General features: G+C 38.3%; 1 protein-coding gene across 1 annotated transcript in view; it reads left to right on the top strand.

Annotated features, from left to right (window-relative positions):
• The window catches only part of TRPC4 (transient receptor potential cation channel subfamily C member 4), a 130,286-nt gene that overhangs the window by 22,409 nt on the left and 80,105 nt on the right, over positions 1-27,772 (top strand). Inside the window, exon 2 of the mRNA XM_030946339.1 lies at positions 26,931-27,335. Within this exon, the coding sequence (XP_030802199.1) occupies positions 26,958-27,335 (378 nt within the window). The 5' untranslated portion in view covers positions 26,931-26,957. The remainder of the gene's footprint in view (positions 1-26,930; positions 27,336-27,772) is intronic.

Genomic DNA, 27,772 nt, shown 5'->3' on the forward strand with positions numbered 1-27,772 from the left:
AATTTGTCTCTGGACAGTGCTGTGGCTGTTTGCTAAATGGTCTTGGGCACTGTGGTCATGGAAACTTGAAGAGATCCAAGCCTGACTGAGTAGGATGAGTAAAAGCTTTTAGCATCTGAGTTGGTAGTTGGTAGTCTTCCATGTTCCTTTTTCAGGAAAAAAAAATGTGCTGGTCCATCATGCTAGGTGTTCCAGACGGACATTGTCTCCCAAGCACATCTGCTCCACTCTGCAGCACACACAGCCATGAGAGACATTTTACCCTATCCATCACAGTTAGTGTTTCCCCTCTGAGCCAACCAGGAATGGTTCCCAAGTTCATTCTGACACATCAGCACAGACATAATGAAAATTCATAAAATCATGTTCCATCTAAAATCTCAGAGAGGTGGATATTTATTCTAAGCACAGGTCTTAAATAGGCAATTTAAAATTCTTCCATTTCTTCTGATAAGTCTGGAGAATTCTGTTTTTATGTTGTCTTTCTGAAGCTGCTTTAGCACTGTCTGGACTACATAACCTTGTTTAGTGATAGCTGTAGAATTGCTGCCTCTTGTAAGATGATGTGTTCGGCAAATTTCATCTAGTATGGCTGGTGCGGTCTTGTAATAAAATATAATTTGGTCTTTAAAGTTGGAGAAAAAGATCTTCCTAGGTAATAGTTACTTTCCTTTGTTGTTGCTGCTAGTATTAAATTGTTTTTCCTGTCACTGTGTGCCCAAGTGTGTCTGTAGGTCTTAAATGCAACCAAATACAGCAAAATAACCTCATCAATATCTTGTAGGCTTTGAGGGTGAAGGGAGCCAAAAGGGCCATGATTCTTTGTGGAGATGTGATTTGGGAGATTCCACAGGGGTGAGGGAGGAAGAGAACGACAGGGCCCTTTCATGGTGTAACAAGAAGCATGGGGTCTCAGACCTGTTGATGGGCAGCTTTTGACAGATTTCCTTGTCCTCCCCTTCTCCACATAGCAGATCCATGGGGGACTCTTCATCTGAATGGTGACCAACACTTTAAGTCAAGCAAAAACTAATCTTCCCTTTCACATTTGCACTAAGACAGCAGAGACAGGACTTCAGTCCCATTCCCTGAACCATCAGCTGCCTTGATGCCACAGTGCAAGTCAATAAAAATTCAGCCCCAGACTTCATCGGTAAAAGAGAGATAATCCCTCAGTCAGGGAACAATTTCAGGTGAGGTTTGCTGTCAGTGATCTGCCTCTCTGGGGAGGGTGTGATGTCCCACTGGCTCTGCTGTAGCAGTGACAACAGTGCCGTACACTTGAAGACAGACCTGAAATTAAGCATGTTTGTTGTTTCTATTTACAGCTGTTTTCTAAGATTTCTCACAGGAGCTGTGAAGTCCAGAATTGTACTTGCTAGAAAACAAAGTACTATAATTCTTTCATTATTTATCATGTTTTCATGAATAGTAACAGCAGACTGTAGAACCTTGCTGAATTTATATCTTGCAATGACTGCGCTTTGAAGTCATCATTGTCACATTACTTCAGTGTGTATATGAGTGTCACTGCCATATATCACAAACAAGAAAGTAATTTTCCGTCAATCAAGAGAATAGGAATGAAATTGAGTGCTACAGGTTTTCCCTTTGAAGCATCTAGCTTTTTCTAATGTCACTTATTAGAGCAAAGTGTTTCCAAGAAGTATTGTGCAATTAAAAAAATTAGAATCATACCTTTATTTGAGCTGCAATATTAGAGCAAATTAGGAAAAAAATGAGGCAAATGTAGCAAGTTTTTTCAATGTTTCTTGATTTGCTCTTCTCTCTCTTCTCTGTGATTAATCCTCGATATGTAATATAAAACTGTGTCATTCCTAACTAACTTTTACCTTCAGATAAGGTTTGACTGTAACATTCTTTGCAATAACTGAGAGAAAAAAACTTCTGTCTTTTGCTGGCATGTTCTGTGAAAATACTTTTGAATTTACTGAGACTGTGTATTATTCCTGCTTTCATTTAGCTGATTTGCAATTCGCATCATCCCGCTGCCTCATCTATCCTTCAGGCAATGAAAACCATAGTACAACTGAGGTAAATTTTTACCAGGCAAACCAAAACCACACAACCAAACAAAAAGTAGTCTTCACACTCAGCTGTCAGCAAAAACTGTGTGAAAACCTTTTTCTCAGTTCAATATGCTTGGCAATTTGTGCTCTGTGTTCCTGCTGGTGGGGAATGTTTAGAGGCATTTGCACAACGCCCTTAATAACATAGTTTAACATTTGGTCAGCCCTGGAGTGTTCAGATAGTTGGACTAGATGTTTGTTGGAGAGCTCTTTCAACTGAAATACTCCTGTTCTATTCTATTCTATTCTATTCTATTCTATTCTATTCTATTCTATTCTATTCTATTCTATTCTATTCTATTCTATTCTATTCTATTCTATTCTTCTGTTCTGTTCTGTTCTATTCTAGACCTGTCCCAGTGGTTGTGTCTCTTTCCCCAAAAGATAAAGATATCCAAAGATAGAGAAAATAATACATAAATCTTATGGCTGTCTTACCTCCGTACGAGGTTGAATACAGCTGACACATATTTTTTTGCCCACCTCTGTAGACAAGAAACAGGATACCAAGGAAAATCAAAACCTCGTTTGTATTGTAGAGGTCAAGATACCCAAGGAAGACAAGTCATGTGATGACTTGCATATATAGAGATACTGAGTGAGCAGAAATGCAGTTGGATACAAGCCATGTCTGGCCAAACCTGGGCAGTATGGTCCCCAGCTCTGTCTTTGTTTCTGGGCCTGGAGCTCAGGACTTGGGAGGAGGTTGCAAATGGTTTCGCTCCAGCCTCAGCTTGTGTGAGTGGAACAGTCCAGCACTGGCTAAATTCTCTCAAAGCATGAGGGCATCCTCTGGCCTCAATGGGTTGGAGGCTCTCCCTTCCCTTAAGAGGGCGTAGCACCTGTGAAAGCATTTTGCAGTGAGCAGTGCAGGATGGTTGGCAGATGTTCACAGTCAGCAAGGATGGCGGCAGACCTGCACAGTTAGGGCATAGCACGAATCAGTAAACTCTTAGATAAGGGCTGAACCAACATTTCTTGTGCTATGGAGGTCATTTAGTGATGCTGCTGTTGTGTCTTTTGCAGTGCATCTGGGTTCTTCCTAATTCTGACTTCTGTGTGAGTCTTTTCATGAGCGAAACAGCTACTGAGGAAATGAATCAGTGTTGCATGGTTTGGCTCTTGGTCTACTTCAGGCTTCAGTTAAATATAGGCACATGGGACTTAAAAAAAAAAATCTGGTTCCATTAAGGTGCAATGAACCTTGCCTGAGGGTGCTTTATGCAGATCACCTTAATCTTTCATAGCTGCTATTTGCATATTTCATATAAAGAACTCTGAATCTCTACATGGCATTTCTCTGACTCTATCAAAAAAATATGAAGTTCTTCCTTGCAAGAGCTAGTGTGGAAATATGTGAGGGACAGGAATTTCTTTCAATATAATTTGGTATCTGTGGGAATTAATGACTATGTCAGTGCTTTTAATGAAATCACATACACTGTATTTGTAACTTTACATTCTAATCCAAAAATCTATTTAATGTCTCTATTCCAATCTTTTATAACATAATTAAAATCGATTTTTGTCTTTAAATATGTAATCCGTAACAGAAATGTCATCACTTTGCATAATATATATAAAATATATTGATGAGTATTCAAATATAAATATAAAAATATAAATACTTCAGTAGGAATGCAGACCTGTTGTATAATAGAAGCATTTTCAGTGATCACATTTTTTCAGGTAGTTTATATTACAGTTTTTTCTGTGTCCATGGATTTGATATTGTGTGCTTAGTACTGAAGAGTTAAAAAAGTTTACCTCACTGCATCTGAAATCTGAAGTTAAAAAATAATGAACATAATTAATTCTGCTAATGACATTCTTGAGTTTTCATTCAGTGTAAATAAAAGTCAGTAAAACCAAGAGATACTAAGAATAAGACAGATTAAAATTGCATCCAGCATTTAGCAGAAAAAAATATATCAGATTTTTTTTTGGTTGATAGCTTCAGGGGGGGATTATTATTCCAGAATACTGAAATAATCATTTAGTTATCTTTGGAACAATGTCTCAGAAAGTTTTAGTTATTTCATTTTTTGTTTCATCTTAAAATTATTTAAATGCACTATTAATGTCAAAATTGTAATTTTTTTTTAAATTTTTGAATAATGAATTTATTCTCTTCCCACACTTCCATCTCTCAGCATTTTATCTTCTTGAGTTATATTGAAGTAGTCTTATTTGGAACACAGTTCAATTTCAAAACTTTGGAATCCATTGTAGAATGGCATTTTCATCCTTTGAGGATGGAAACGGGTCATCATTAAATGACCAATGAGGATGTTGGGGTCATCATTAAATAATGACCCCAAACTGAAAGACTTTGTTAGTATTTCACCATTCAGATTTCATCCTTTCTTTTTTTTTTGGAACCACATTGTTTAGTAGTCTTTATCTAGTAGGAGACAATTAGCACATTCATTAGCTGTTTGAATTGTTTATGTGATGACAGATTTTTAATGTAGTTTGAGTAATGAGTTATTGACATAAAACATGTTAAGTATGGAAGTAAAGAAAAGATGGGCCAAGTAATACTCAGACTAACCAGCTCTTTCAAGTATTACGTATTTCAGGCTGGCTTTCTGGGCAGCTGGAGCAAAGTTGCCACCTCTGGTGCAGTCTTTCCATGTTATTAAATATTCTTGCTAAATTACTTTGTGATAAATAATAGAAAAGATAAACAGAGTAGTGAGAGTCAAACTGAATGCAAATGGCTCTAAATTTGCATGACATTTCAAAAAAACGGAATACCCAGGGCCCTGTGCCTCTGAGTGGAAGGTTTTCTGTACTGAGAGGAGCAGAGAAAGAAAGTACCCAGGCAGCAGTCTGTTCACATTAGCTTTATTTTCTTGAACATTTCCTTGGGTTGTTTCTGTGCTGGGTAAGACAGCAGAGATTAGCTAGTACAATTTATCTGTTATACACTCTCTTGTCTCTTAGAGAGGTTAAATTAAATAGCTCCTGCAGCTCTGTCTGCAGCAATATTCCGTGCCTGGAGCTACACCAAGGTGGAACAAGTAGCTACACTGGGAAATGTAAGAACAAATTATCTAATGAAACTTTAACTTTGAAATAATATGAAAAATCATAGAATCACAGAATATTCTGAGTTGGAAGTGTCCCACTGGGATCATCAAAGTCCAGATTCTGGCCCTGCACAGGACCATCCCCAAGAGTCCTGTGCCTTCATACACCCAAGAGTATTGTCTAAATGCTTCTTAACTCTGTCAGGCTGGTGCTGTGACCACTTCCCTGGGCAGCCTGTTCCAGTGCCCAGCCACCCTCTGGGTGAAAAACCTTGTTCTAATATCCAACCTAAACCTCTCCTGATGCATCTTCAGGCCAATCCCTTGAGTTCTGTCACCACAGAGAAGAAATCGGTGCCTGCTTCTCTTCTTCCCCTCATGAGGAAGTTGTAACTGCAGTGAGGTCTCCCCTCAAACTCCTCCAGGCTGAACAGACCAAGTGACCTCAGCCACTCCTCATTCATCTTCCCCTCAAGGGCCTTCACCATTCTTCAAAGCCCAAGAAGGAAAAAGAGAAAAAAAAATACCAAGAAAGAAGTTTATTTTTATTGGCAGATTTGACAACACTGTGTCTCAGCTATGGTCTCTGCAAGCTGGAATTCTATTGATAATCATCCTTTATTTCCACAATTTCTTTTCAAGCTCAGCTGGATCCTGCTCCACACCATGAGGAGCTACATATTCATATCACAAGCTGGAGGTCATGTTTGATTCAATAACAGCAAATAAATCCAGCAGCAAACATAGGTCTGACAAAAATACAGAGGAGAGAAGAAGATGTGTGTCCATGCACTGTTCACATAACATCTACATATACTACCTGGGCACTGGTAGGATCCCTGGGAAAGAGCTGGACAGCCGAGTGCTGGCATTCCCACCACCCAACATGAGGACAATAGGTGCTTCCTGACATTAATGAGGGACTGAATCCACTCTTAGCCTACCAACACAACTTCAGTGTCTTCATTCAGAAAGGCTACCAAGAGTGCTATTTATTTTAGATGATAATTGCTGATTTTCTCTTCTTTCATAAAAAGGAAATCAGCAAAGCAGATATTATTGCTCCAACTTTAATTAGATATTTCCACACCGTCGAGCTTTCAGGTTATTGTTTTCGCAGTAACTTTACCAACCTCTGCTTCTCTTCTGTTGAAGTAGAAGTGATATATAAGTATTGGAGCATTTGGAGATGATGTACAATGTGCAGTCAGTGAGTAAATATCACTGATTCATTAAAAAAGCCTCACAACAATCTCAAAGACAAGAAGCAAAGAATTTTGGCATCATCCAGAGAGGGAAGAAAACCTTTAATTAATTAGAAGCCTTCAGTCATTCCACACATTCCACATTCTTGCTTAGCCTTGGAGAGATGTCTTTCAAATATTTTCCTCAAATACTTAGGTCATTTAGCTGGATGAGAGAGGTCATACTCACCAGTAAATACAGCATTCTTTTAAAAATGGTATGTCAACAGACAAGTGCCTTTGTTGGTATAGATTACATCATTGTGGGGGGATACTGGAATTATTTTGGAAAGTCCCCTGATGCATGAGACTTAGCCCACATCACATTCTTTATGAAGCATATTTTGTCCAGGGTGCCATATTATGAAGGAAATTGATGATGGTTCTGGTGCTTTCCTCCTAAACCACCATATTCTGCCTTCCTGGTAGTGAAGGTTTTCTTTCTCCATGCTTTCTCCAGCCTGCAGTGGATTGCACCCTTTTTCTGCTAGATTTCTGCAGCTGGTTTTCCTGGGTGCTGGCATCTGAACTTCTCAAGCTATTGTAGTGGATCATATGATTCCCCTTTCTGGAGGTCTGGATCATTCTCTGACCCCTTGCAGTCCTGAATTAGTGACATCTTCCCACATGAGCACATTTCCTTTGTCTCAGTCTGGTCTCATCCTTATTGTTGATCAATGATCTCAATCCATTACTGGCTATCTTGTAATTTTAAACTAGCTGTTCAGTAGAATTTTATCATAAAATCAATAGTGGTGTTGTCCTGCTTTAATAGAGGTAGATGCTTCCCACAATGAATTGGCTGTCTGTGGAAGAGCTTTCTGTGCTTAAAACCAAACAGGAAATATGCAGTGGACTAAGTACTAAGCAGCTGTTTTCACAGCTTATTGTCAAGGATACATGGCATGTGGTTGACCATGATCTTTTTTTGGATCCCCAAGGAAGAAGCTGTGATACATTAGAGGTGTTGAGGTTCTGTTACATGCTGCAAGGTTAGCTGTTTCTAAACATTTATTTTTGTAGTTTCCTGTGTGTTCTTACTGTCTCTTTAAGGCAGTGGTGTGGGAATGAAATGTTTAGTGCTGAAGGATCAGATCCAAAAATAGAAAAGAAATAGTTCTGAACATAAGCAACAATCTGAAGTACAAAGCCTAATGATAAATACAATTGTTAAAAATAGGAAATGGTGGTAGAAATACTAGTGAAGTATTTGTTTCTAGTAACAACTTATTTCTTCAGTCTCCAGTAAGATAAGTGTCCTGGACAAACTGTATGAAATGATGTGAAATTAAAGGTTGTAAATTAGAATTTCCCTCTACCAGGTTTTAAAAGCTGTAGTGCACACTCAGTTGCAGCAGAAAGTCTGGAGAATTTTGCTTTCTGGGTGCTCTCATGGCCAAATTATTTGCAAAAATAAAAGCAAAATTTGCAGAACCTGACATCTGGAATTTGTCCTTTCTAAGCCAGGCCAGCTGAAAGCCCTATTAATAAAAGTATGGGGCTTTAAAATCTAATTAATGATTTAAAAGTTCTATGGTGGTGGAAAGTGGCTCTTCCTAAATAATGTGTAAGAATACTTGTGATGATGTTTCATTCCCTGTGCCCTCTTTCTGGAGGGGTTGTATGTGGGGCAGACGTTTATGTTTCAGTTTACAAGGCAAAGGGTTGTGGAATGTTTTGAGTCTTGATTTAGGCCCAGGAACAAACCCTGCGGCTGCTTGGGAAGAATATTCTAAGCTGAGAAGCAAAACATTCCATGGTCCTTAACCAACTCAAAACATCGACATCTGACCCTCACAGTGGCATGAATGAAAGATTTAGAATTCAAGAATTGTACCCTTTTAGTTCTGAGTTCTCCAACGTGCCTGACATTGTCATATGGTGATGCTGTAATTTTAAGTTACATGTTGTACCAAGGACATTATGTTCACCTAAAAAGAAAGGAAAAAATAAGTTTCTAGAGTCATAAGGTAAATGGCTACAGGGTTTTCAGTCAAAGTTGTTAACATAAATTCATTTTATAATAGATGAAGATAAAAAGAAAGTTTTCTTGAAGAAACTATATTACAGTCTCATAAAACTGATAAAATGTGTCAAGCTTCAGAGTAACTACTTTAAAAGATGAAGTAAACTAAGACCTATTTTATTTAAGTTTTAAGTTACAAATAATTTATCAAATGTAAAAACTAGGCATGCCACACTTTTTATTTTACAAATATAATTGTTGAAGTTGTTATAAAGGTTAATATTAATTCCATTATGCAAGACAACTCTACATCTATAAATACGTGTACTACAGATCTAAATTGCCATCTATCCAAACACCATTTAATACATGATTAAACTGTCTCCTGCTGCCTTTCATAACTTATGTGCCCCACATGGAAAGAATTTGTAGGCTAAATCAATTTTCTGGATGGCATACTAAGAGTCTTTCTAATTCATTTACGCACATCTAAATCCAAACAAGTCAGTGTCAGCCTCCCTTGTAGCCCACAAGGTCTCCAGGAGGAATTAATCTGATCCTAAAGAAAGTATCTAAGATGTACATATGAGGAATCTGTAGCAGCCTGCTTCTCTACACTAACTGTAAAGGAGGACTCCCCTTAGTTAATCAACTAAATTTGACTAAGACTACTGTGGACAACTAAATTTAGACAACTAAACTTAGGTGGGAGGAATTCCTCCACAACAGTTTACATGCCAGTTAGAAATGATGATCTCACTGTCGTGGGCAAGGATGAAGCTGAATGTTTGTCTTGGTGCATGTGAAGACATAGTATCAGGACATGGGAAGCTTTCACAATTGCCCGATTTTATGTCTGTCTTGAGAAGCTACTGCCCTTAGTCACCTTAATATGTTTCTCATGCATTTCACTTTCAAACTTACTAATACTCATTGCACTGTCATCTTTTTATTATTAGATTTTTTTCTTTGCCTGTGTCTTCTCAATCCAGTTGAAATATGTTAACCAATAAGTTGGTTATGCTCTTAAACTTGGTGACCCTGGGCACACTTGAGTGTGAATTGATGGCCAGAGAGCAGGAAGAGTACAGAAAAATGTCTCACCTTTTTCCAGGTTTCTGGCAGCGCATGTGATACAGGGCACTTGTAGTTCTGTTTGCTTTTCCTTACATTTTCTATTACATGCCAAAGGATCTTGTACAACAGCCACTATGGTTGCTTTGTGGTTCAGGTGTTATCTTCTAGGTATTCCAACAAAATCAATTATATAACTAAGGAGGTATGTTTTATTTGCTGGCTAGACCATGGTGGAAGTTGTAATTCAGAACATCTTATTTTAGCACCTTTTTTTTTTTATTTATAAGCTTGGGGTGGAGGAGTTGGAACTATTTACCAGTTGTCTGACAAAATCTTAGAACTTTGCACTGGGCAACAGATTTGTTCGAGATAGAGTGATGGTGTTATGTGCGTGGTAATTATTTGTAGTGCATTAACTTGTTGCAACTTGACAGCCTTTTCCCTTTAACTTCATATTGAAAGTGTGATAAAATAGTCCTCGAAGTTTGATTATTCTGCAAAAGTCCAACAATTTAAACAAGTCATAACTGGATTCACTTTGAAGGTTGTTTAAGCCGCAGGAAATATCTCAGACCCCTTTATCTGACATCTTTGTCTCTATTCTCCACCTGCATTTTGTAAAATATGCAAGTAGAAGATCCAAATCTTATGAATGTATTCAGAGGAAACATCCATGATGAAGATGTGTTTTAGTCCAAATGATCCTTGCACTTTAGCATATTTCCATGTCTCCTGAAGCAAAGATTTGAGATGAACAAAGCTCTCTCTCATGTGGGGAGCTTTTTTTACATTTCTTTTAGCAATAATCAGAAATAATCTCAAAATACAGTGTAGCTCTATTTAGGAATTTTTGGGTGGTGTGTGGAGAACATTGTCTTAAGAAAAAGAATATACAAAGCATTTTTATTCACACTCAGCGTAGTAGTAACAGTTAAGCAGATTTGCTTCTAAAAAGGCCTCATGGTAATTGATTAAGGAACTCTCACAATTTCCTAGATGACAGGTGGTTCTGACTTGCAGATGAACATAAGCAATTGGAAATCCCTCAACTATTGTTCCTAGGAGTCTTCTCCACATATTTTTGTAAGTACAAAATAATTTTGTTTCATCCTATTATATGAAGCAATATTTCACTATCAAGGTTGACTTGCAGAATTTCTGGAAAATAGTTAAAAAGCCCATAGTATTCTACACTCATTGGTCCATCATGCATAACTGTTACAAAATTAGAAAAGCAGCCGCAGAGGTTTATTTTCTATCAAGAAGAAAAAAAAAAAAAAAAAAAGAAGCAGCTGGAGACAAATTGCTCTTGACTTGTTGAGGTCAGTACAAAATATGGATAGAGTTTAAGACCTATAATTTTTAAAGTCTGTAGTAGCATCCGAAGTACAATGACTTTTCTTTTTAAAATTATCATATTCTGCTTACTTGATCTGTACTATAGAATACATAGAAAGCAAAAGTCTAAATTCTTTTTAATGCCTATTCAAAATTAACATTATGCACTGGCAGAACAACATTTTGCTATGGCAAATGATATTCAGAAAGTTAATAGGGTAAAAATTACTTTGTAATTTTCAGTTCATATTCTCAATTTGTAGATCATGTAGTAAATTTGGGCATATTCTCATTACAGTCCTCTGTTATGATTCTAACTTTGTCTTTGGTGAAAGGCCTACCAGAAAGTTTATATTTTATCTCTTGTGCCATTATTTCTAGCCAGTCCTGAATGCAGAACTGAACACTGGCTCTTTCAGGCAAGTGCTCTAAGCACTAGTCTTTGTCAGCATGCTCTTGTCCCTTCTCCCTATTGTAGTCAATTTTGAATGTCTTTCTCAATGGCAAAATTCAGAAAGAATATTGAAAACTGTTATGTTTCAGAACAACATTGGGATTAGAATATATGTCTGTAAACAATCTCAGAATGCTTTGTTCAAGATTTGACCAAGTTCTCTGAACACTGAACCATTCTATGAACATCAAGAATAACATCTTTATGGTTTGAAAGCAATGATCCAAGGTAATTTTCCAAAAAAATGGATTATAATATTTTTTCTTTCAAGAGAAAGGCTGAGTGTCTTACTTGAAGAACAATTTCCTCTAGATCTGCGAAGAAGTGGTGGGGGGCGGGGGGCAACAGTCTTTTAACAAAGTGTTTAAATTGTAGAATCATAGAACAGTTTGGGTTGGGAGGGACTCAACACAGAGAGAACTTTGTCATGCATTAAAGATCATGCTGTCATGTAGGTAACTGAACCCTTCCCTTGATTATGTTAGGTGCATCTTAAAAAAAAATTAACTTAATGTACCATCCACTAGGATGCTTTTCTGTCAAATGTGGGATAAGGGGAGCTTTCTTAGGTATTTAATGATCAGAGAAATTTATGTCAGCACAAAAGTTTCTAAACTGAAAACAAGAGATTGAATTATTATAGATGCATCTACATTAGTCTAGCATCATAACATGAAAATACCCTCTTAAGTGATTTTCCCTCCTACTTTTCCCCATCCTACCAAGCTTTGTTTGGCACTGCAGAGAGGCCTGGAGCCTGTGGACTGGATTTCTCTACAGGATCCAAAGACAGATCATTGACTCCTGATGTGTTCCTGCCACACTCCAGCTGCTAATGCTCAGCTTGCTGGACCAGGATAGAGCTCATCTGAAGTACATCGCCTGAAGTACAGGGTTCTCAGCAAGGAGCTCTGCTCCTACTGCACTGTGATATTTGCTGAGGCAGATGCAGTCTTATCTATTCCTACAGGAATGACAGCATGAAAAAAATAATGCTCAAGCTCCAGTGTGCTGTCATGACCCACTCAGGTTTTGCACATGCTTTTGAGGAGCCCAAAGAAGTCTCAATAAGCGGACTAGTGCCTTCCTTATGCCTTGGTTCTGTCACATGCAGATCTGTGTGGTAGCAGGTGGTTTTCTGAAAATAGCTGAGACAGCAGGGCTCATGTCACACAGGCACAGGTACACCTGCTCCTGCTTCCTCTTTGGTGGTTGCTCTTGATCAGCCTTGCTTTGCACAGTTAAAAGCAATGTGGCAGAGATTAGCTATTTTAGCAGTTGCTCATCTGCTCTCATCAAATCAGACTGGACTTGCAGAAGTAGAGCTGGTCACCAGCCAATTCAATTCCTCACTTCTACCTTCTCATCTGACACAAATTGAAGCTTTGCAGATAGCCTACTAACAGCGTTCTCAAGAAATCTGGCTTAATTTCCTTTATACTTCCTATTTTTGGTTTAGTCTGGTTTCAGTTTGGTGGGGCAGGATTTTTTGGGGAGAAAGGAGGTTTGGTTTTTTGGATTTTTTGGAGGAGAGGTGTGGATAAAAGAAGTTGATTGAAGAACTTGAAGGAAAAGGTTAGGATAAAGACTTGCTTCAGGGATGAGACATGATATTGAAGCCATCTGATGCTGTCACCCCTGAAAATGTGACAGCAAGAAGTTGTGACTGCAGTAGAAAGCTTTGCCCATTGTCCCATAGCAAAAGACAAATATATAGCCAGTTCACCCCAAATCTTTCTAGTTGATAGATGTCATAGATGAAAACAACTTAGATGAGTGGTTGTCAATAAGCAGGCTGTTAGCAAAATTTGCTTAAATAGGTCAGGGTTGAGTATAATTAGAAGTAATGGGGTGTGAGATAGCAAAGTGAAATACCAGCAAAATATCTGGAAAGCATTTTGAATCGTGAAGTGTGTTGGACTGTGAAACATTCTCTCCTAGTGCTGAAATACATGCATATGTGTCCATCATTTATGTTCTGTGCTGTTTTGCCTTTCTAATGTGATATGATAATCATGTATCTATGAAAATTATTGGGAAATCTTGGCAACCCTGATTTAACCCTAGCAATATATATCTCTACTGGGGCAAGTAGTGAGTGAAATATCATAGATTGGAAATAAGCAGATGGCAGCCCAGAAGGGCTCTGACGTTTGCTCAAATGTGGAGTAACAGGGTATCAAGCTGTAGGATGATAACACCTGGTTGCCTGTTAGCACTTTGTGTCAAGGCAAAACTTTGATTGTCCCAAAAATGGAGCAGTGCCTGCAACAGCCTCATCAGTGCCAAATGATGGCTGCTAATGCTTTATATCTTCATTTTCTCTTCAGATATTGATTTAATGGGAGACATTCTTGATTTTTCCATTAGTTGCAAAAAGTGCATGGCAGACTCCTCTCAGGCAACGAGGTGAAGCTGCACGGACCTCTCCCATCCACTGCTGGATGTTGCCAGCAGCCTTGAATTCTCAGTTTTTTCTGACCCTCTGACACCATGGGAAGAAGAGATGTGCTCCTTTTTTTCTCTCTGCCCCTGTGCATGACTTTTTTTATAAACTGAACAGCCAGGGAGCAGTTTGACAGCAACCCCCTGGTACTGCAGCTGCCTTAAAGCAGATGGTCTGCATACCTCCTTCCCCAGCAGACATCTAAATTCAGTGTGCTCCTTAGTCTGGTAGATGATAGCTGCTCTAGAGGCAGCCCTTTCCCTGCCTGTCATGGCTTTCACCTAACCCAGATCATATCTGTAACCTCAGTGTATCCTCTTGTGGCCCTACAGACAATATTCAGGCAACTGAATTCTGCTCACCATATGGGATTTGTATCCAGGCCCACACAGGGTATTCATGCAGGTGTCCATGAGTGTGCTGGGTGAGAAAACAGTCTGTGACCTCTTGGAGCTGGCTGGCGTGTTGATCCCTAAGGCGAGTCATAGCACTTTGCAAGTGCTGCTACTTTTACTGACTAAAGCTGTGATAAAGTTGGGTAAAAGGCATGTGTCTAGTGACATCTGATATGGCAGCCTTCTGGGATTCTACCTGTGGACAAAGGAGGATATTTTCTATTTGGTCAGTTCCCAAGGATGTCTCAGGCATGTAGGATATCTTAAAGGTCATTCTCTGTTTAGAAAACTAATCCCATCGTGGTTATCCACTGGCAACAGAGGGAGTTTGAGGACTTATCTCAAATGCCAATGTCTACATTTAGACATTTAACGTAGGTGTCTTAACCCTGAACTGAATGCCACCCACAGTTTTACTCTCCCAAAAGAAGTAGTCTAAGGACATGAGATTGCCTAAAGCAAAAACTTGCCAAAAACTTGCCAGTAAATGATTGTCAAATATATACAGCACTTTGACACAGCTCTCATCCAAACTGTTGATTGCTTTTCAGAAATAAATGAGAATATACTTTTAGGGTCCACTGCCACTGGGTGTAATTCTCAATTCTGTGTTATTTACCATATTCCAATGGACACATTCTGTTGCATGATCCACTGCCCATCTCTTGTTTTTATGTTACAATTTTATTTCTAGCCAGGTCCTATAAGTTAATAAGCCAAAATGCTGAAACTGGTGGACATTTTTCACTCTTACTAGTAGCTGTAAAATGCAGGATCCAGATACTGTTGTTCAGTCAAACTGAGTAATTGTTTCTGAGAAGAGTTTTATTAACAGCTGGGATTTCTACCTTGAGGTTGACCTTATGTTTTGAGACAATTAGCTTGATTAAGTTCTCACTGACATGCCACTGTGCAATGAGCTTTGGAACTACTCTGTAAAGGCAATGTCTAAATTATACTACCCTTGAATTAGTCCCATTTGTCTTAGTATTTAAGCAAATGAGTGTGATTAGTCTAGAAACAGTTCTACCTCTGGAAAACAAATAGTTTGTTTTACCATGAGAATTGTTACTGTGAACAATATTAAAACCTCAGTCAGGTTCTCCTTACACAACCAGCAGTAAGTGAGCACTCAAGCACATTATGTACCAATGGCAATTTAATTTTCCCCCTTGTTCCAAGCAGTGAGTGTAGAGAACTGAGGGACCCATGTTTCAGTAACATTCTATCCCTGATATCTGACAGTCTGAAGTTTTTGCTGCTGTAAGAAAAAAAACACTTTGAATATTTGGATTCTTAATCATTCCTAAAAGGACTCTTCTTTCTAGTCACAAAATTAATTTTAAATTGAATTATTTTCAGTTGTTCTGACTTTTCTCCTCAGAGCACTGGTAAAATAGTATCTAGTATCAACTCTTTTTATGATGGATAGTGTTATGTTAACAGTTCCTGATTATTTGTTAAGGGTTATTGCATGTCTGAAGCTGTAACTCCCAATGGAAAGAATGCCATAATTTTAGATATCCTTGAATAGAAACTGCTGGTGTTTGTAGTGGCCAGAACATCAGGGCACTAACCCACATTCAGCAGTGAGCTGTGTCCAGCATATCTGGCTGTGGGTGGCCTGGCAGGTAGTGTGAGCCCTGGGGGGCAGCATGGACCACAGGCAGCAGTGGAGGTCCCTGCTGAGGACAGCGCTTCGGCATCAGGGAAGCAATGGCTGGACGGGATGTTGCTCTTTCAGAAAAGATGTTACTGTCACGCCAGAATAACCTGTTGCTTATTTAGTTAATGCATCTCCTGTGCATGGAATTTCTAACAGAGTCATTGTTAGATTTCCAGCATTGTTTTTGATTCCATGCATCTTCTAGAGTATCAACTATAAGTAATTTTAGACTGAACATTAGTATTTTAAACAGTGTATTTTGCAATGATACTCTAGTAGATGCATGGAGCTAATAAAATAATTACTTTCAAACTATAACAGCAACATTGGTTACTAGAAGTACACAGCCTTGTTACTAGCAGCTGGTTTTATCTTTGGGTTATGCTCAGCTTTGTATATACTCTCATCTTTGGAAGAAAAAACAGAATTGCAATGGAAGCTCCATCACTAGCAGCTGAGTTTGAAAGGAATTCCTACACTCAGTGTGTAACTGAAGTGTCAGCATGCTGGGGATCACAGGGAGTGTAGGATACACCTGAACAATGAGGAATAATGTTCACAGCTACCACATATCTATTTGAAGCTCAACTTCTTTTTGTAGCTTGGGGTCAGTTTCATCTCTCAGACAACCAGTTTCAAGGAAAAATAGGTTGCCTTGCCAGTTATAGTGAATTGTACATATATACCTCTAGAATATCTGTGACCTTCTTTAATATCTCAGGACATTTAATGAGATTTCTAGTGGTTAGCAGTGGTTTGATATGTCGTTATATAGCACAGCATCTGAAAGGGAACATGTGCCACAACTCATGTTGCACTCCCTTATGTGCCAGTATTTGTATTCTTACTTAAAAGGGTATTAGATGAAGAAATAAATTTCCTGCAAAGGGACACCTTTCCAAAATAAATTTGTCTCATAATCTGAATTATTGCAGGCATAACTAGCATTATTGCTCTATCTGGCTTATAATAGTGACAGACACCTGCATAATGGGAGATTTCCTGATATTTCTAGTCAAGGTAGGGTCTGTCTTCCTTTGTACATTTGTGTTCATTTGGTTTTGACCAAAAGCGATTTATTATTTTCAGGTTTTTTCTTTTCAAAATGAACTTTCTGAACATCTTTGGTTCAGAGAATTCTTCAAATGCATATGCTCAGGCCTAGATTCATACCCAGCTGTGTCAGTCAAAAAAAAGAAATGCAGATTTAATTGAATTGCTTGCAGCAGGATTTTCCTTCACTTTTTTCTGCTACCTCTAGAAAGAGACCAAGACAAATACATTCCAACTTAGAAACCTTAGTAGGCTGTCTAAATTTAGGTAAGTTGCATCGAGGTACAGCACTACTGGATGTGGTTAATATCCAAAATGTTTACCTCTTATATTCACTAGTAAGAGGCAGTTGTGGGTGTCATTCAACTCACTTGGAAAAAAGAGTAAACAGTAAAAACTTCTCTTTTCAGCCACTTGATAATTGCCTTTGTTTTTGCCCTATTGGCAAATAGGAAGGAAGGAAGGAAGGAAGGAAGGAAGGAAGGAAGGAAGGAAGGAAGGAAGGAAGGAAATGCTCATATTTATATTCCACCTATTTTATAAAATAAAATGGTGGTGGGTATATTTAGAACAAGTTTTCCAATACAAGTTCATGATGTTCACAGGGAGCATTTGACATTTTTTACTAGAAGGGGTCATGGAGTCAAAGACTACTGACTACTAACAAACAGAAGCAGAGACCTGTGTGATTCATCTAAGTAGAGAAAACTGACTAAAGCTCAAGCTCTGGGGAGGAAGATGATTACTGGAAGAAGTTCTTATATATAAGCATCATTGCAGAATTAGGTACATGCATTATGAGCTTTCTTTTGCTTTGCCCTTGAGACCGGCTATTCCACTATTGCGGGAAGCAGAGTACAAAAGGTTATTCTAATCTAGCTAAAAGTGCAAATTACATGAGTGTTTACTGAATAATTTCGGAAAAGGATTTTTTTTCCTTTTACCAGATTTTTTTTGGCTGAAAACAGCTGAGGAAAAACCAGCATGGGTTATTGGCAGATTAAAGGTTGATGATTATGATGTAGTCTTGAACAAGGTGACTGTAGGTCTGGAACTTAATCAAGTAAACTATCCAACATGAGATGGAGAATTATTGAAATCATACAAAACAGGAAAGTGTGTCTTGGAGTAAAAAGTACACTTTGGTTGCTCAAAAAAAGTGGTGTAGGAAAGGAGTAGTGCAAACACAGAAGGAGTCTGAAGGTTCAGTTCATTTGACCACTTGGAGACATCTATTTCTAATTACTTGCCTGAGGCTCCAGGGTTTGGGGTGTGACATAAGGGCTAGAGGGGACCTGTTCCTTTTCAGGAGAGCAACTGGGGACAGATAGGGCATCCTGGGGTGTTTCAGGTGGCACCATTATGCAAGGAATAGGCTGGAGTTGGAAAGGAGACATATTTATGCAGCCTGGCCAAATGAAGTCTGAAGAGGGATAGCTTTTTCTCCAACTATGCTGGAAGAAAGATAATCCTGTCAGCAGTCCTTAACAGCTGAACATTATTTAGGACTGAGGCAATTGTCATGCTGGAGGAATGTCTCTGTCCACCACCACTCACAGAAGCAGTGGGTCAAGCAGGGGGATCCCAGCTACTTCTGACAAGGAGTCTGATCTTTACAGAGTCAGATTGTTGGTGGAAGTTGCCTAAGTGAGAGTCTGGATTTGGTGGCTCAGGAAGCCTTTTCCAGTTCAGGTTTTTCAGGACCAAGAAGCCGTGCTGATTTTCCCTCAACCTGCCTTATGTCAGAGTTCAGATGAGGTACTTGTAGTAATCCTTAAGTTTGTGAATCTCTTATAACATCTGAGCTTCTTGATAGTTAAAATATTGTTTTAAAGGGTTTCTGGTAATCAGATGTCATTTTCCTGAAATATTAATGTTACTTGCTGTTCTCTTCAGCTTTTATTTGGTTGTCTTGCCAAGGAGTTATTCCTACAATGAGAATCCAAGTTAGCTGGCTTGTGTTTAGATGAACTTGTACACTCTGGCTTAAGATGAAGAAAGCATAACACAGGTGCTTCAAAGTGAAGTTGTTTACTTGCTATTTCCAGACATAAATCTGGATGATTATTTTTTAAAGTAGATGAGTAAAAACCTTGGCTAAAAGAGTGCAGAATTAATCTTCTGCCAGTTGAAAATATTGACAAGATGCATTTTTCACAGTGGAAGTTTTCTGTATTAATTATTTCCTCTTTTCTTATCAGTCAAATGTATTTTTTCTGTGAATAAGATGCTGAAATTATTATATGCCTGGGAGCAGATTCATTATTGAGGAGAAGAGACATTATATAATCCTTCAGAAAGTTCATAAGTGTTGAGGAGATAGATTTGTTGTTCAGGTTTCCAGGTGATCTATTTTTAAAGTTTTTGTGTTGTAATACAGCAATGTACCTTCTTCTGACATTCTCCCACACAAGAATGTACAAACTTCCTGAAGGATGCTCAAAGTATTTGAGCTATTACCAGTCTCATATAATTGCTGCTGGGTCACAGATCTATAGAGCACTGTAAGAGATATGTTTTCGTCAGCCAGGGAATCCACATGACAGCTTTCTGGTGCCATCACTCCCTAGCAATGAGAGTTCTCTTATTGTTACTATTTATATTTTTCACTCTTGTTGTAATTTAGCCGGAGATTTTAATCCTGAATTGTTATTTGGGCATATGTAGAAATGACAATTCGGCCACGCAGGCAAATTACTGGAAGGAACTGTTATTCCTGATTTTAGAAGCCTTATATAATACCTTGTCATGTTATTAATTAGGGCATGTTCTGTGCTATACATTTAAAGGTCCTGAGTGACATGAAACTGTCATTTTATGACTTCTGGCAAATAGGGCTTGTCACTTTGAAGTCTTTATTGCTACAAGGGCAGGAAGGGGTTAGTCATCACATAAGTGTACAACTTCTTGAGGAAAAAAAAAGCCATTATTTTTGTCAGGCTTTGGACCAGATAGTAAATAAGTTTCACTGTTAGACAAGTTAACCAATGAAATTATAGATTTGACTGATTTCAATCAAATTCTTTCATTAGGGTTTATTACCAATGGGTGATCATCTTCTTATAGACTTGTATAAATACATTTTGTGTTGTCTAACTAACTGAATAGTGGAACATTCTTTGCTATTGAGTTTAAATGTTTTGCTTTAATGTCAGTTTGATTTCAATTTAATTGAACATTATAATTCTTTTTACTTGAGTTTTTGGATTACTATGGTAGGTGAGCTTAGATAATAAATTTTCCTGATTTTATTTTCATTAAGCCGTTCAGTAAAATTATTCAAATACACCAACTCAAGTGTCTCTAAGCAGTGTGAGGGCAGAACCACTAAGGATGTGGGTGGAAAAAGACCAATAAATTCCAAAACTTGAACGGTTTTCCCTAACTAGCCTTTATTTATTTTGTTTTTTTTTTTTTAAGTTCAGCTTTATTCAAGGCTTCCCACAAAATACACATAGCACTCTGAGGGCAGCAGCCAGTACTAAAATGCTTATGTGAGGATATATGTCTGAACAAAAAATCTCTTCACAGCTGGCTCTCTTTTGGTCCTAAATACTTGAAAAGTGTCTTAACTTATCCTCAGGCTGGCTTAGCTTGTACATCTGAAAATGGACCCCAGAGGAGTGTTTTTATTAGCAAGTCTTTACTAAAAGTATTTGGGCAGTCTGCCCAAACTCTCCTTTTTCTGGCCAAAGTGCATGCTGCCTTGTACTTCATCATAGGAAGCATGGGAAGACGTGGTTCTGTGTGAAAACATACCCAGAAACTTAGAAAAGTCACTGTTACGTGTAGCATAATTCCCACTAGTAATGCTCCTGTCCCGTATTTCCCAACCTAATCTGCATCCTCTCTTCTTTCCTCCTCAAGTGAACTTGCTCACTCAGACTTTTTCTGCCCAATCCTTTTCTCAACAAATTGTGTACAGGTTTCTTCTCCCATCCTTTTCTCATTTGGAGAAAGACCGCCCACCCTTTCCATGAGCAGGCACAGCCCACTCCCCACATCCCCTGAGAAGTGTTGCTGTGCTGTGCAGCTGCTGCAGGATCACATCCACAGAGCATTAGGTCAGAGCTACTGTTGGAAATGCTGGAAGGCAGCCTTCTCTGTAGCTAGATGACACTGAAGTACTTTTATCTTGAAAACTGTTTTGGAGAGCTCCTTGAATTTACCCAGGAGGATAACACCAGCCAAGGAGACAGGAAGGTCAACTCAACTGGATGTTGCAGTCACTCATTAAGATCATTATCTGTGTTGTTGCCTTCCCTGTCCTTCCCACCCTAAACTGGCTGCCTGCTGTGTGTAGGCTGGACTTGCATCTTTCATGCTCCATCATTTCAAAGAACAAGTTCATGTCAGTCAGCGGCAAGCAGTCTTTCCTTTGCTCTGGTGGCAGGTTTAAACACGTCACTGTTTCCCTCTGGGCAAGAACAAAAAGTTCAAGCTTCAAGGTCATTCCCACGGATCCCTGAGGACATTTGCATACTGCTACCCATCAGCAAGAGGTAACCATGCATCTTGTATTTTTCTGAAGAGTGCCTTTTTCTAGTTTAAATAAACTGGGAAGATGAACTAATTTAATATTGTCATCGAATGATACTTCTGTGACCTAATGATGCTCTTTTTTTTTCTCACACATGAGCTATCAGATTCTTGCCCATAGGGTAAATGAAATTAGTCTCAGTTGTAAGTGTATTTGAAGAACCAAGTTCTTGAATATCTCTTATTTTAAAAAATATGCAGATTTGCAATACTGACCCCAAATCATCCTACCCTTATAAGATGTTAATAATTTCTAGTGTCCCTCAGTGGTCTTTTATTTATATTTTGATATTTCTCAAACTCCAGTCTGATAGTAGTCTTGTAGACTTTAAAGGTCACTGTTATAAGAATCTGTCATTCTCAACTAAGATTTGGTGTAACATCAGCCCTAGAAGGTACAAGTTTCCTCCCATTTGGCATTAAGTAAACTTTACAGACCATCTTTATGCTATATATGAAGCACCATGCTTTACCCGCCTCCCCCCCAAACAATGCTATGAAATTGCATCCTGTCTTTTACAAAAAAACCATCAAAGTAAGTAATCTGTGTCACCTCATGAAAGGTTTACACATTCAGCGTCTCAGACTCAGACTTTCCTAGGTCTTGATCTGTTGAGACACTGATATAAAATGCTGGTGGTGTTTAATCCACCATATAACCATTGTACCTGGGACCCTAAAAGTTGTTCTTTGTAGCTGATGTCCTGCCTTCCTGACTGTGAAGCCAGAACACCTGTAAGCCTATGACATGGCAGCCTGCTTCCCACCATCCAGTACAGCTGTATACTAGGTCATGTTCTTTGCTTGACTGAAACTTTGATTATAGGGCATTTTAAACCAGAGCAAAACTAAGAGGTTTAGCTCTTTTCCAAAATAACAGCCTTATAGGGAACGTGCACTATACTGAGTTATTCAGTTGATGTCCTGCATGTGTGAATCAGTGTTAAATTTTAAATTTTAAATTGCTACTTTTGCTATTGCTAGCTTTCAAATCTGAACTGTAGTTCTAACAGTGAAAAATTACTTTCAGGTAAGGACCCCACATACTGTATTGCCTGCTATAACAGTTGTAAAATAAACAGTTCTGGAAGGCAGGCACGATCAGTGAAGCTCCATCACCTGCAGCCAAAGTTGTTCGAGCAGTCCCTGGAATCAACCCAACGGCTGGCTGAATACAATTCTATCTTCCTACACACTTTCCAGGAACAGTGTAGGAGTTAGCATGGACCCCAAATTATCCCCAGAAGACAGTTCTCATTCAGCTGACCTGTTTTGGGGTGAAGTATGTTTAACAGTATGGACACAGCCTATCCAGTTGACCCCAGTGCTAGAGCATGTTAAAGTTGCTGTTCAGACATTTGGTTATAAGGCAGTATCTGGACTAATGCTGGGTTCAGAAATCAAAGGCTTATCTGCATTTCTTTTGTTCTTGTTGAAATGAAACAGTCTGTTCTGGTGACTGACAGAGAAGGAACTTTATGCTTCATTTGGACTGGGATTTATCAGAGCTGGTCTTACTTTCCAAAATTCTCTTTGAACATCATTTTTACTGTGTATCATATAGCGTTCTGTGTCTGATTAAAGCTGGTATGTCACAGATCTATTTTAGAAAGAAAAATGTCATACTTTCATGAACCTAGAAAATGTCAGAAACTTTGCCATGAAAAGTGCATATAAAATAGTTTCAGAAGATCGCAGAGAAATCAGCACGTTATTCACTTGTCATAAATGTTCTGGTTCTGAGCAGGGTGATGCCATAGTTACATGTGAAGTTTCACCTTTTTTTTTTTTTAATGCAAATAGTCTGAAGAACAAACTCATGAGCAAAATCAGAAGTATGCTTTTGATGATATAGAAACTATATGGGATAGTGCTATATTTATCTATCTTTATATACTGTAATGCGATAGTAAGTGTAACAATTTTCCTCTCACACCTGGTTTTGGGTAGGGGGCAGCAAGCAAAGGAAGTGCAGGTCAGGGTCCTCTGGAAAAATAGGGAGGATATGATCATATATGTAAAGGAAGCAAATATGGTTGAATAAATGCCAAGGAAATCTGATTGCAGTTTTTCTCGAGTTTTGATGGGGAAATATCTGTGTGCCTATAGTTATAATATGCATGTACATGTACATATACACAATGATGCAGCAGTAGAAAAAAAATTCCAATTATTTATTTAGGACTATCAAAATTAATAACATCAATTTTTCTAAGGACATATGCAATTATTAAATAATGATAGAGTGGAAATGGCAAAGGTTTGCAAAGAAGGTGGAATGTTACCATTCCTCCATGAAAAACAACATATGAAAGAAACAGTCCCATTTAATTTGAAATAGTGGTCTGTAGCAGATGCAAACAAAAGTGCCTGTTAAGAAAAAAATGTTTTCTCATAAGAATCACTATTCTGTCAAAGTATTATGATTTCCTTTTTTTATCTATTTCTCCTGCTCAGGTGCTGCTGATATTTCCATTGCACCATAACTTCTTTTCTTTCATTCTTGTCGCACTGGCCCTGTGTTTTTGATCTCCTGTTTCTTTAGACTTCTTCCTGCAGAGATGTTCAAAGCAGTTGGAAACTTTTGTACTGCTGCTGGTTTGTTTCTAGGTCTTACAGCTCCATGTAAATGTCATATGCATGTATTTATATGTGACAGCACAGTAACAACTGTTACACAACACTATCTACCTGTAGATAAAATGATAAAGAGGGTTTTTTTTTGTAAACACCCATGGAACCATTATCTTTGATGTTTATATCAACTTCCAGGACTGTACTGTATCAGCAGTCAATCTGAAGTTTCTAATTGCATGTAAATACAGACTTTTACTTATGACAAAACTTTATTTATGGGTAATTATTTTCAAGAATTGATACAGGCAACAAATAGAGATTAGTGGGGGACAGCTATTTAAAAGAATGAAAATGTGTGTTTAATATGTCTCTTCTATAAAAGACAAACTAAATTTAGATCTACTTCTCAAGAATCATGAAAAGGCAAAAAAAGTTCCAACAAGTATTTTCCTTAAGGCTTACAGTGAAGAAACAAAAGATCTTCATCAGACTTAAAATAAAAACAAAGAAACAAGAAACCCCCAAATCATTCTATCATTCTCATTAAATCATGATAGGTCCCATCTGTAGGTGACTGTACTCTTCTTCTGCAATAAACATCTCTGATGCTCAGTTTCATTGATACAAGTTAATTCATGGTTTTTCTCACAATAAATGTGGAGACGATCTTTTTATTCATGTGTTTTCAAGAGAGAGAAGCCTTTAGCATTACCCCCCAGCTGCAGTCTCTCAGTTTTCTTCAGGGGTCTTGGGGAACTCTGTAAATAGTAAAAAACTGAATAATATGTGTGCATTGTTGTGGGTTAACTTGACATCTGCTTGACAGATATGAAATAGAGCCTGTGTTGAGACCTAAGTCTTTGTCAAGTGACAGCTGGAGTCAGGCAGGACGCCCTTCCACATCCAGCACCCAATCTGCTTGAGTTTGGGAACAGGGGTATGAAACTCAAAGTGTCTGTGGCTGTCCATGGAATATGGCAGTTCACCTTTCTTGGAGATGCCTTCTTGTGAACTACATTTATGTCTGTTAATTTGGATCTGAACATAAAAATTTTCACCTCCTTAAACTGACCTTCCAGTTTTGAAATGAAAAAATGAAAAGCAAAGTGATAAAATACAGTGCATTAAGAACATGATATCTGTCCAAGGAGTACAAAACTGTGCAATGGATATGAGCATTATTTTCCTTACAGTGAGACTAACAGAACATAATCCACAGACTGGGCAACCTCTAGTAGCCCAGACTGTAGACTGATACCATCCTGTAGGGAGAACTGGGAAACATCTTGCAAAGGTTGGCAATTCCTCAGCTCTCTGATGTGGCAGAGAGTTTTTTCTCATATGTCTTTACCCTTTAATGCCTATGTCAAGCCATGTTCATCTGCTCTGGAAAACAAAGAAAAGAACTCAGTAACAGCCTTTGTACATATCTCTCATTGCATTACTTAAGAAAGGGGGAGCAGAGCAATTACTATGTTCCTCACTATGTTAAGTGACTTTTTTTTTTGATGAATGAAAACCTCACAATAATAAAAATATGTATTATAGCTTGCTATAGAATCTCAACAGAGATTTTATTTTAATGACTGAAGAAAGTGGAGGAAAAGGTAGTGGGTTAATACAGCTTGCATTATCAGCTGAGAAAATGACAAGAAGCTACAGTTCTTTCTTAATAAGGTATTCAACCTCTAATTGAACAGCTGAGGGAAATATTTTTTGTGGACCTTGTTCTTTGAGGTCAATTTTTTTCTCTTCCCTCTTTCCCCTTTTTTTTCCCCTTGTTTTTTTCCCAGGTGGGTATTAATTCTAGTTTAGAACTGAGTAGTTCAGGATCAAAACTGTGACTATTATGTACCAGTCCTTGGAAATTTATCTCCTATGGATTTTGGTTTTCCTTTTAGGTTCTGAGTTTTAATTTATAAGTTAGTGAGCTCTGGTTAGAAAAACATTTTATGTGAATGTTTTTCTAGTAGCATATGAGATTGAATCAAAATCTTAGTAGGGAAGCTCACCACTGAACTATGCAGTCTGTGCCTGTCATAGAAAAGTTAGGGTATTTCTAGCAGGACTAGAAAGATGTGAAAGCTGTATTTAGTTGTCCACATACAATCCTCAAGCAACACATAGGTTGTTGTAGGATGTCAGAGAAGATCTCTCCAGCAGAATTACCTTTTAACCAGTCAGAGTTGATTTCAGCAGAGTTTTTGAATTGCCTTTCCTTGTGGCACGTAAATTCTACATTCTTTATGTCCATTATCAGTGATCCATTCTTTTCCCCAGGCTTTGTTAACCTCTCCCTAGGTCTGAGACAACACTTGGACAATAGTACCACCTTTAACTTATCTCAAGTCCATGCAGTAGTGGTTTATCTTACAGTCCAAGTAGTAGTGGTTTATCTTACAGTCCAAGTTACCCACAGAGGCATATTTGAGGAGTAGAGAGATGCTTTAGTGGTCATTGGTGGTTCATAGATGCCATCCTTCCCATAACTTGGGGTGATCTTTGTTTGACCAGTGATATGTGTATGAGCAGTTGCTTCTCTACACAGTTTGCTGCATTGGGAATTTTTTGTCTGGATGCACCTACCAGGATGTGCTAACCAGATCTCACCTCTGTCAGACCTGGCATGGTCACCATCCTGTCACTCTCTTCTGTGCTTTTTCCATGGCAAAATCTTTCTGTGGACTTTACAGTGTTTTCTGACTGGCAACTGTGCTCTTTAAGTCCTTGCAGAACTGAATGAAGGAATTAAAGATGAAGTGAAGCTACACTTTTGATGGTAAACTATGTCATACCATATAATTTCTTGTTTGCCACAGATTTAAAAAAAGCAATAAGTGAATGGTATTCTGACAGATACGCTTTTACTTGGTAAGTTACAAATAAGCAGTGTTTTGGCTTCCACTTTTGCTTACATGTTCTATTGATAAAAAATGTTTCAACATCACTTGCTAGTATGAGTTTTAAATATGTACATATAGCAAATATTAATTTGGTGCACCATACCCCCAAGCTCAGTTACTGATTTTATCTTTATTTTCATGTTACAGAGACAAAGTATTAGAATGGCATAAAATATGGCCCAGTTCTACTACAAAAGAAGCGTCAATGCTCCCTACAGAGATCGAATCCCTCTTCGCATTGTACGGGCAGAATCCGAACTGTCTCATTCAGAGAAAGCCTACCTGAATGCCGTGGAGAAAGGAGATTATGCCAGTGTAAAGAAAGCTTTGGAGGAGGCAGAAATTTATTTCAAGATCAATATTAACTGCATTGACCCCTTGGGACGAACTGCACTCCTTATTGCAATTGAAAATGAGAACCTTGAGCTCATTGAGCTGCTCTTAAGTTTTAACGTGTATGTGGGAGATGCTCTGTTGCATGCCATACGGAAGGAGGTGGTTGGAGCTGTGGAGCTGCTGTTAAATCACAAGAAGCCCAGTGGAGAGAAGCAGGTATGTGCAGGATTTTATGAGTTTGTCATCTGGTCTAATGTAAAAGGAAGAATTGCGCAAATGGGGTAAGAAAAAGAAAAACAAAACATCATCCTTGCACACAGTAATTAAAATCATAAAATCAATTACTTTGATGCTGAATGCATTGTATTCAACTATGTTTATACATCATACAGTCAGAAATTGTTTTGAGTCAGAAGGACCTTCAAGTCTAGTTTGAACATCCTGCCATGGGCAAAGATATCTTTCCTTAAACAAGGTTGCTCAAAGCTCCATCCAACCTGACCTTGACCACTTCCAGGGGTAGGACATCCTGAACTTCTCTGGGCAGCCTTATCCCATGTCTCACCACCTAACTGTAAGAAATGTCTTCCTTCTGTCCACTCTAAACCTACCCTCTTTCAGTTTAAAACTATTGCCTTTTTTCCTGTTACTGC

Source organism: Camarhynchus parvulus, chromosome 1 (assembly GCF_901933205.1).
Source record: "Camarhynchus parvulus chromosome 1, STF_HiC, whole genome shotgun sequence".
NCBI lineage: Eukaryota > Metazoa > Chordata > Aves > Passeriformes > Thraupidae > Camarhynchus > Camarhynchus parvulus.